Source organism: Rhinoderma darwinii, chromosome 5 (assembly GCF_050947455.1).
Source record: "Rhinoderma darwinii isolate aRhiDar2 chromosome 5, aRhiDar2.hap1, whole genome shotgun sequence".
Taxonomy (NCBI): Eukaryota; Metazoa; Chordata; class Amphibia; order Anura; family Rhinodermatidae; genus Rhinoderma; species Rhinoderma darwinii.
In genome coordinates, this window is record NC_134691.1 from 36,579,837 (window position 1) to 36,591,619 (window position 11,783).

The following is an 11,783-nucleotide window of genomic DNA, read 5'->3' on the forward strand; positions in this document are numbered from 1 at the left end:
AGATCTATAGATTTTACTTCAAAAGGATAGGTGTGCATATTGATAAAACATAAACCAGCTCGTTTGCCACTGGCCTACTGCCAGGATGTGCCATCACTTACTGTCGATGGGTATCCGATTGCCTGGACCCCCGCTGAGCATTGAAGGGGCCACACAGCTATACACTGCTGCTCCATCTGTGTTTTCTGCACAGCGACGCTCTTGGTCACCTGCTGTGCAGGGAAGTACATGGGGGGAATGGGGCTGTTCCCTGCACAGTTGGTGGCAACGAGTACCGCTGTGCTGGAGAAATGTTGAAGAGACCTCTGTCATTTTATGTGGGGGTCACACTAGTCGGGCCCCCATCGATCATAATGTGAGGGCGACAAATCCCAGCGGTATTCCATAACTTTTATTAATGTGAACGCCACTTTTTTAACGTGCTCCGGTCTTACTTGTTTTTTGGCCATTTTACTGGAAAGAAAATAATTTGGGCATTAATCTTAATTAAAAATTATGCCCCCTTATTACTTTTCACATGCGCCCCAGCTGCATGTAAACATTGAGGCCCATACATAATGCCCTTCTATCGCGTACCTTGTATGGATCAGAGGTTGGTGGATAAAGTTCTACAGAGATCTGCCAGAGGGGCTTGTAATAAGGGAGGCATCATTATTAATAAACATAGATGATTTCTAATAAAATGGTCACTTAGTTTTTAGTAAAAAAAACAAAAACTGTAAACACTGACAACCCGTTTTAGGGCCCAGTGACTGGAGGAATAAAGCGGTTTACCGGTTCCAAGCTCTGAGGCAGAATATTTATAAAAAGTACCTAAACTTCTGTTCTTTGCAGGCCTTTTTTTAATTTTTTATACAGTGGTTATGTAAAAGTATTAAATCATCTGCGATCTTTCTCAAACTCTTGGCTCGAATAAGGGGATAAAGAGGATAAGTTAAAATCATTGCATATTGGCCAAAGGTGAAATTTGGCTGACATTAAAAAATCTATAATAATAATGGAGAAATGTTGAACGTCTCGTGAGATTCCATTCATTCTTGGTGGGGTTATATAACGTTCTCAGACAATTTAGACTGCACATAAACCAGTATTGTTACGGGTGCAGGCCACCTGTGCCGGTGGATGCTGGGATTTGTAGTTCATAAATAGCTCCAAAGCACAGGGTCATTGGCTATAGTTTTAATAGATAAATAACCTGCATTCTGGATATGAGCTGCATATGTCCATATGTGCTACATGTGTTTAGAGTTTTCAGAGTTTGTGGTATTTTATATAAATGTTACGCATTTTACAAGGACTCTAATCTCTAATTTGTATACTGGTATATAGTTAAGTGTATTAAAAATTGTCAAATTATATTGAATATCTACTATCCTGTGCATGCTGTTATCCATCTTTCATAGGACGCTTGCTATGGCAGGTGGACTTAAAGGGGTTTTCTGCTTGTGGACAATCCCTACTTGTTAGAAGGGTCCCTTGAAAATAAACAGCCCACAAAATGTCCATCTGCTGGGACCTCCAGTGATCAGTTGTAGTCAGTGAACAAACCAGTAGTAAGTGTCCAATTTCCCTGCAGCGCCACCAGAGGAGAAATTTAGCATTACACCGTATACATTCAATGAGTTGTCTGCGTAATACAGGACAGGTCTTCCAGAGACTCTTTTTAGCCGCTCTCCACTTTTGCCAAAAGATTAGGATCCTGAACAGAGAACCTCCCTCTATAAACTCAGAGTTTCCTAATAGGGTGTATGAAAATAGTTTTTTTTTAAACTGGACAAGTCCTTTAAGTTTGCATTACATTAAAGCAGGGGCTACATGCAGCCAGATATATTGTTTTGTGTGGCCCCTAACTAACAAGACACCCATGCTTATTCAGAAAGATGGTTGTCAAAAGAGCCAGGCCATACTGTTACTGTGTTTATTGCAGACCTGAGGGGCAGGTGCATGATGGGTGTTCTCTATTTAATGGACTTTTTTTTTTTTATCCCTTTAGTATGCACACCCCCCCCCCCCCTCAGTCCCTGCCCTATGCATTACACAGCCTCCGTTTTCAGAGTTTTCTATTAACAGGATATGCCATAAACGTTGGATAGGTGAGGGCTCAATTTTTGGAAGCCACTTTTAATGGTAAAATAGGGGTCCCCTGACCCCCTTTTCAGATCTCCAGAGGTGGCTGTGCATGCCGGGCAGCTCTCTCCAGTGTAGTTTATGGAAGTTGTGAATCACTGGGGAGTTTTCTTTCATGCCCAGAGAATGATCGACTCCAAAGTATTTACAATTGGGCAAACTTATTATTATCATCTTGAATAGAGACAGCTTAAAGCGAGCCCTGGCAGAAAACGCCCCAAATCCTCATAGTGGCTCACGCTGTATGGTACATTTTGATGCATTTTACTAGACCTCTTAGACACTTTTTTTTGTTGTCTTGAAACCAATTATTTGCTCCAAAATGTTGTGCAATTTGTCACATTTTAAGCCATGCCCCTTTTCTCAAAGCCACACCCAATTCCGTCTAAGCTATGCCTACTTGTCTAGTGATGAGCAATGCGCGTCTAAAACACATAATAAATCTGGCACGAGGCATATACGGCAGTTTGTTTGTTTTTTGGCACAAATTGAGTCAGCATTTTGGTGCATTTAGCTTAGTAATTCTCCCTCAATGTGTAGATTTAAAATAAATAATGAAGTAAATTAAATCCATTATTTGTGACATTCGTCCTCCTATATTATCCCCTCTATATTCTGAAAGTCTGCTCCTGTTTTTCGTTTCACAACCACTTTTCTAGATTTATTATTGCAATTTATGCTGAATCCTATGTGAGAGCGCAGCCTCTGCCCCATGTTACTCCTGGCTGTTTGGATAGTTAGTGCCCTGGAAAATTTGGGTTGAGGTTTCTTCCCTAATCAGGAACATCTGTATAAGTAATGCATGGGAACTACATTTTTTGCCATGGGACTTTTTAATTCCTTGTCGCTGTTATGCAGCCTGAGAAGAACACCTAGGTAAATACTAATCCAAAGAAGTGGGCAAACTTGACCGGACAGCGCTCCTCCAGTTATACCAATGAGGTTTGTGCTGCAATATCTTACAGAGGACAACACACATGGTACAGTGCAACGTTATCATTTATGGCAGTAAAATGTTTATAATAATATTAGTCCCTGTATGGCGGTATGCGTGCGGACTCCCTTTGGTTCTGTATTACGGATGGGTAGGCACTCAGCGAGACACTGAGGGAAGTATATTAGGACAGGAATTTCAAACTCCTGTCTTAATAAATTTGGCACGTTTTCCATTAACGTAAATTAATTTGAGGTGCACACTTTTTAATAAATGTGGCACATCTTTGGCTGTCCGTGCGAGAGAATTGCAAATCTACAGCTGCTATGAGCTGGTGTTCATTTGCGCCTAAACTTGCATCAGTTTTGGGCATAACTTCTGGTACATCTGCCGTTCTAGTGGAGGACCTGCCCGCTTAGTTTGGACACTGCATCCTTTTCTCGCCACTTTCGGCAAGTGTCAAAGTAAAAAGTTGCACATTTTAGCACAACTATTTTAAGCTAGTCCTTCCCCCCACACACTGTATTCACCTGGGGTGGGAATACCTCCGTAATATGGCATCCAATGAAACCTGCCACAATTTATTTCACTCTCAAAATTCACACAGAATCCATGAGAAATGGCGTCTGTGCCTCTACATAAAATCAGGGGCATACTGGGCTACAATATGGCCCTATGCGGGGGAATTGTGGCATAGTACAAATCCGTATAGAGTGAATTCATGATGATTAATAAAGTCTTTGTGTAGTCTTTTTCTCACCCGTGGGATTGATTTTTGAAGGCCGCATTATGACTAAAAAGGTTCAAGTCTAAGGCTATGTGCATGCGACCTATTTTCAGACGTAATGGAGGCGTTTTACACCTCGAATTACGCCTGAAAAGACGGCTCCAATACGTCTGCAAACATCTGCCCATTGCTTGCAATGGGTCTTACGATGTTCTGTTCAGACGAGTTGTAATTTTACGCGTCGCTGTCAAAAGACGGCGCGTAAAAAGATGCCCGCGTCAAAGAATTGCATGTCACTTCTTGGTCCGTTTTTCATGGACTCCAATGAAAAACAGCTCCAATTACATCCGTAAAAGACGGCGCGAAAAACGCGAGTACTTGCAAAAGCGTCTGAAATTCAGGAGCTATTTTCGCCTGAAAACAGCTCCGTAATTTCAGACGTATTTTGCGTTTGCGTGTGAACATACCCTAAGTGTACCAGAGTAATGCGTTCGTGGTACTCTTCCCCATTTGCCTGCACATTTTGCTATCTTTTGCGAGTCTGTTTAATACACAGCATAGAAGTGCCTAAGGTTGATTTTTATCTGATATATTTTGGTTCTATTATTTCATACATATGCTGAACTTAAGGGAAATTTCTTGTACGATATTTATTTGAAGAAACTGTTGTGCAAGACGAGCACAAATAAGCTTAGCCATAGCCTCATAAATGTACGCTTCTTCCTAATGGCGCCTAATCTAATTTCTTCCACTGAAATCAAATCTTCTTGGCGCCAGATTCTCTGTGTGCACTTCTTTCTCTGTTTGGTCAAGAAAAATATGTGTGTATATATATATATATATATATATATTAATTTTTTTCTCCATCAGTTATTTCAAAGACCACAAAACTTTACGGGGAGGCTCAACCATCCCTCCATCCATAGTCCATATCTAATACAGGTGCTGTATTATACATAAAGGTATCACTATTATTATACAGTAAAAATTCAACAGTAAATCATTCTAAAATCAAGTCAAGATTTCTTTATAATTGTAATATTTTATTTTGGAACTTCAATCAGCGCTTACATTCATCCAATACAAACAGTCCAAAGCCTTCCCTGAAAATTCATGTTCACATGTAGTGAAGCCCAATTTTCGCCTTTGCATCCTCACTCCCCAAGTCATACCCACTGGAGTCCAAGAGGCTGACATCTTTGTACATAAAGGGATTGTCCAAAGTTGACAATCTTTTTTGTGTTAGAAAGGTCCTTTGACGATTAGATGATCATGGAATATCTAGTGGTCCGCTGTAATCTGTGCTCAAGGCCAGTGTTAAATTCCCCTGCAGCGCCACCACAGGCAAGGACAAATGCAGGATTTTTAAAGGGGGGTTCCAAACGCATACTTTTCAAATCAAGTTATTTTCGCCACGCTCCTGCTGCACTTCTCTACCAGCCCAGCCCTTTATATTGCAAGCTCTAATAAAAACAAGGACTAGGCTAGAGGATATGTGCTAATCACTACTGGTGGTGTAAAAACCAGCGTAACAGTCATTGCCACGCTCCTGAGTCCTGACAAGTGCACGCCGTCAGGATGATGCGATGCGGCCGGCACTGCACTAATGAGCGGCGGCACTGAAGACCGAACATGGCGGGCGCACTGCAAAACACCCCCATGTTCTGTCCTCCGTGCCTGAACCGCCGCTCATTAGTGCAGCGCCGGCCGCATCACCTCATGCTGACCGTGTGCACTTGTTGTCAGGAGCGGGGCAATGGCTGTATTACACAGCCGCAGCCCCGCCCTATAACGGCAGAGATCAGAGAAACCTCTCATCTCCGCCGTTATTCCCGTGAATGCTGCGATCACAGTTGACTGCAGCATTCAGGGGAAAATGAGAAGGGGGGATGCCCCTTGGATCGCGTCACAGGGAATTCCTGTGACGCGATTGAGGGACATACCATATATGGGCAGACAGCACAGGGTCCATTGAAGGACCCCAGGGCTGTCCTACCATATTTCCTGTTAGGGCATACCTAAGTATACCCTAACAACTGCCTGTGTTCTATACGTACACAGGCTAATGTACTGGCATATCGACATATGCCAGTACATTATGTATTTACTTTAGTTTTTAAACTTTAAAGTAATGTTAAATTTAAAAAAAAAAACACATACACATTCAGTATTGGCGCGGCCGTAATAACCTGCACAACAATTTTTTCGTATCATTTATGATGTGTGCGCTGTAAAAAAATAAAATAAAAACTGCTTTCTATCACTTATTGGGAGGCCCGAGGTGTGATAAATTTAACCTCCACGTGCCTCACATTAATAGTAATTAACCCCATCATGTACCTCACACATTAACCCATTATGACTGAGAAACATAATGGGGTTAATTACTATTAATGTGAGGCACGTGGAGGTTAAATTCATCATCGCACCACGCGCCTCACATCAGAAAATGGAAGAACTTTTTTTTTTACTACTGTTGGCAAAGTATCGAATTGGTATCAAAATCGTAATAATAAACTAAGTATCGGTATCGAAGTCCAAATTCTGGTATCAAAACATCTCTACTGCAGATGGTGCCACACAGTGCCCACGTAGGTAGTGCCGCACGCTTTTACAAGCACTTATCTTTCTTTGTTTCTGCGCAGTCCTCTCTTTCAGCGATACAGTTCTGGTCTTTTCTGACCAGGCCTGCTCCAGCGGCACAACGCAGGTGGCGCGATAACGTCATCTTACTGCCTGCATCACCTGAAAAATGACGAATGAGGGGAACGCCTTGCAAGCGCTGTCAATTACATCCACGACCTAAGGACGTGGATAAAATTTAGTCCTATAGTATGTAAGGGCCTTCCGGCCCTTGTCAAAGGGGGGAGGGGGTTCTGGGCAACTGGAAGCGTGCGCCTCTCACAGGGTAAAAGGAGCATTGCGTGTTTCCTTTGAAATTAATGGACTGTGAAGACTTTTTTTTTTTTTTAAAGATAATGAAAGAGGGTCCTGAATGGGGAACCCCTTTATGGTATTTAGAAATGGGAATTCTAAACCAGACAGCCTCTTTAGGGGTTAATACTATCCCAGTGTCTGCAGAATGAACATGTACTGAGCAAGATAAATATAAATCCAATTAAATTCCTTAACCCTGCAGGGCCTTTTTTTTTTTTTTTTTGTTTTTTTTGCGAAGCAGGAAAAAAGTTTTGCTAACTATAGTGTTCAGTATGCCAAGTTTGCATGTACAGGGGCAGATGGTCAGTCCAAGAAACCTAAATCGTACAGGGAAGCTGAAGTTGAGAAGATTATGCCTTATTAGCCTGAACGTTCACGTTTTGACATAGGGTTGCAATATTCCCAATAGTACTGATAGTATATCAGAAGATCTAAGTATACTATAAAATGTTAAAACTCCTTTAATGTGTTTATTACTGCCAGCGATTCCCTACTGCATGATAAATACATATGCCAATTTGACATTTCTACCCCATCAGATGAACTTTAAGATTTACATAATACATTGTGCACTTTTTTGTGATTTGCGGCAGAATATCCCCACCTTGTGGAGGGCTTCATGCTCTTAGCATTAGTTGTGGTCGTTTTCACCGATAATAGTTACGTTTTCAAAAAGTTTCTAAATTTGATTATAAAATTTGGGAAGAAAATTTTATAAACTGGAACATTTCTTTTAATCAAAGACCTATGCATAGTGGGTAGTAATTTTGCATTTCTTGAATATCCGCAAACTTCTACTTTTATGAACCATCTTATATTCGTTAAAGGGGATGTCAGGGAATTTAAATTGAAGGCCTATCCTTTTGATAGGACATCAATGTGGGTTCCATAGGGTTTGACCTCCTGGACCCCATGATCAGCAGGACGAAAGAGCCGCAGTAGGAGCCCTTCAACGTGGTGCAACTTGAAGCACCTGGGCCTGATGTAAAAAACAGTATCAGGACCCGCCGACTATCAAACGTCTTAACAGCACTAGTCTTCTCACATAAAGCAGAGACCCTTTAGACCTGAAGGACCAGGTGCAGCCTCTGCACCCTCTATAGTCACCCCCTATAGTTATACTCAAAAATGTTTATCCATGCTCTGTACACCCGGCAGAAAAAAGGGGCACAGCTCCTTTAATGTTTTTCTGGTATCTGAGGACAGGCCATCAATGTATATTCCCTGAAAATCCCTATAAAACCCACCCCACTTGTTAAGTCACACATTGTGATATGTGTTTTTACATAGGACTGCAGCTAAACCTACTGCATTATCTCAAACCATATTATCACAATGAACAAAAATGCAGCCCCAAAGTTTAAAGTGACCCTTGTAAAGCATCTGCATGGAGTTTGTAGGTTCTCTTTGTATTTGTGTGGGTTTCATTAGAGTTTTCCACTTTTTCTCCCACACTCAAAAAAAACCTACAGATAGAGAACTGGATTGATATGAAATTGACCCATGTGTGTGTGAATCTAAGAAAGGGGACATTACATTGTGAACCCAATTCGGGACAGATAACGATGAGCGAATTTATTCTACAATATGTTACAAATTTCCCAAAAGTTTTGGACTTTCGCAAATCCAACATTTTTAGGGTTCTTCCCACACGAATCGCTCAATGACGGCCGCCATGTCAAACATAAGTGAATTTTATTTTTATTTTTTCTATATGTGCCTGATCGTGAAAAGCAGGGGTTGGATACAGTCCTAGAAGACCTCATTGTCATACACGACTTTTCATGGCAATCAGGGCACTTTTGATTCACAACAAATTTATTTGAATCTTTCCAGTTAGACTGAATCGGAACCGAAACACGTTTAGAGGAATTCACACATCTCTAATATTGATGTGCATGGCAAAATTCTCTGCACAGCGCTGCGGAATATGTTGGAGCTTTATAAGCGGGAAACGAGTATATTAACATACTAAAGACCGTTCTCTATAGCTGACAAAATGATCAGCTTTAGTTGTTGACTTCATGTCCTTAATTATAATAGGAAGAGCAGCTCTGAAGCACAAACCGCTGATTTTTGTGCATATATGAGTGCAATTTTTTACTGAAGAATAGACATAGACCAATATTATACTCCTCCCTCCTTTACACTTGTTCCAGCATTCCTTCAATTTTCAGACCCAATGGGTTATGTGGCATCATAGGAATTATTTTTAGGAGTTTTTTCTTGGTAACAAAGCCAAAGCAATAGCAATGTTTTTACCACATGACTAGTCAGACATATACATATTTATATACTAAATGATATATCTATGGCTATTGGACAATACACCCATATGGGTCATCCATGGGAGCATAGCCCCTTAATCTACAGTACTAGACCACAAATCTCGGTCATGTGTTTTTGATTCAGACTGCAACTATTGTTTTGTGATTTAATAGATTGTTATAAAGCTTCATTAAAATATTAACTACATCCAGATTTTTGGCCAACACTACAAATCGTCTGGGATCACAATCAGTAGTATGTTCAGTTACTGCTGTGATTAGAGCCCATGTTTCATGACTCCGATCCGAATATTAAGGGATTTGGTTTAGTAAACTACTGTTTTGTGGCAATATAATTATATCCAGCGGGAGATTGCGAGATTATCCACGACATTGGAAGCTGTTTATGGTAATAAAGTTTTTGTTCTAATACATTCATCTACAGATGTAGCAGTGCTGAGTTTGTCAGTTAGTTCACTATGGAGATGTATTCTGGCGCAAAAGTCAAGACTTAGTGACCCTCTGGGGAAAAAAGCAGAAAATGTAGCTTTATCCTAAAGGTCTAGTGTCCACCCTAAAGTTTTACTTGCCTGGTTCCCATGGGGGTCTTCATATGGGCGGCTCCTTGACATGGCTCGATGTTGAGTACTGAGGAGTGGTTGTAATGAGTCTCCGCAATCTGTACCAAAGTGGTCAATTTTTCTACTTGACACTTCGCAAACCACTTTAACCCATCTTAGACATTTATGGCTACCTACAGCCACCACTAGAGGGAGCTTACTGCATACTGTTATACATTGAGCTCAGTAATAACTCTGTATACAGTATGCTCCCTCTAGTGGCGATAGCCAGCAGGTTATCTCTTAGGGTATGTTCACACGAGGGCGTCCGTTACGGCTGAAATTACGGGGATGTTTCAGCCTGAAAACATCCCCGTAATTTCAGCCGTACCGGCATGTGCAGGCGCTTGAACGCCGCGTCCATTACGGCCGTAATTAGCGCTGCTATTCATTGGAGTCAATGAATAGCGGCTCCAATTACGGCCAAAGAAGTGACAGGTCACTTCTTTGACGCGGGCGTCTATTTACGCGCCGTCATTTGACAGCGGCGCGTAAATTTACGCCTCGTGTGAACAGACAAAACGTCTGCCCATTGCTTTCAATGGGCAGATGTTTGTCAGCGCTATTGAGGCGCTATTTTCAGACGTAATTCGGGGCAAAAACGCCCGAATTACGTCCGTAAATAGGCCGTGTGAACATACCCTAAAATCTATGTCTATGCAGATGATTTGGAGCTGTAGATCCATAAAATGGAGCTCTGACTGCTATAAATATATATTATGAAATAAATCTTCACAGAATTGTCAACCTAAAAATTACAAGATGATGATAAAAGGTGGAGATTCACTTTCAAGTGCTAAATAAATTCCGGGAATATAGTGTCAGATTTGCTGTCAATGAGGTGCCCTGCTGATACTGTGAAGTTTCTTGATAGCGAGTGAGTTGTATATTTTATATAAAAATAATGATGTCATCTTTTCCAGGAAAAAGAACTATGAAGGACAAAAGAAACAAAAAGAAGAAAAAGAAGCTGCTTGAAAGGGCCCAGGAACAACACAGTGTTTTTCTGGCCACAGACAGGACCAGTCAGTAAAGAGACAATTTTTTTTTATTGTTTTTCGTTTGCTAAGTGCACAAAGGCTGCTACATGCTCTTGCACACAGATGAACTGCAGAATGGCTGCTTTAACGGTATTGGTTACTAATATTTTGTGAACATATCACAAGCCTATTTGTGTTATTTATACTTTTTTAATTTTTTAAAATTTTTCTCATCCGAAAAACGCCAACAGTTGGAAATACTGAGTTGAATCAGTGACATGGTGTAGATGTGTCAGAGACTTTCTCGCTTTCTTTATTTGACTCGTTTTTTAATTCAGTGCCTATGATAGAAGCCGCCAGTATTTTGGATCGGGACTGTTAACAGGACGCCATGCCGCAAAAATGGACTTGTGTATATTTCTGTAAAGAAACCATACAAAAAAAACCTAACTGTTTGGAAGTAGAGATACATATTTTTTTTTTTTTACATTTTTAAATTTATGGTTTCCATATTGTACATTTAAAACCATTGTATTTGAAATCTTTGTTTAGCTGATGTTGGTTCTCGGGGCCTATTATAACCAAACAGTTGTGTATTAAAACTGACGCTAATATACAGTACGACAGCAGTAACTGCTTATTGTCCCGAATAGTGCAGCGGTTATACTTTGTACATAGTGCTGAGACGCTACATATAATAAACTTATTTACGGTGTATACATCCTTGTCTTGAATTTGTAGGTTGGGTTTGCTTGTATTTAGCCACCCATTATATTAAACATGCCTTGGAAATCTCATAAAATGCAAAACCGTTGAGATAAAAGAATTAACTTCCACCATTGGTTCTGTCCTTTTTTTTTCCCTGTGAATGTTGCAATACCAGACACAGCCTATGGACAGCGGTGGTGCTCTTTCTGGAAAATAGAGACCCTTTTTTTTTTTTTCTAACCTCAGATATCCCCTTCAAAAGCCACATATGTTGTATAGGCTAGGGTAAGTTGCCATTTTATTTTTATGGCCATGATTGGTTTTGGTTGACGCTTAGTCATTCTTCTTTACACGGCCATAAACACTAGATAGTTGTTGCCCAACAATCAATCCTAATATCCCCAATAGCATGACAATTTGGCTTAGCTTAATATGCTTACTAGAGATGAGCAAATTCATTTTACACAAATCAAATATGTTAAA

The 11,783-nt window shown here is 40.6% G+C and overlaps 1 protein-coding gene across 1 annotated transcript in view; it reads left to right on the plus strand.

The window, feature by feature from the left end:
- Positions 1–11,332, plus strand: part of RSPO2 (R-spondin 2) — a 130,653-nt gene extending 119,321 nt beyond the window's left edge. Inside the window, exon 6 of the mRNA XM_075827990.1 lies at positions 10,536–11,332. Within this exon, the coding sequence (XP_075684105.1) occupies positions 10,536–10,645 (110 nt within the window). The 3' untranslated portion in view covers positions 10,646–11,332. The remainder of the gene's footprint in view (positions 1–10,535) is intronic.
- The last annotated feature ends 451 nt before the right edge of the window (positions 11,333–11,783 follow it).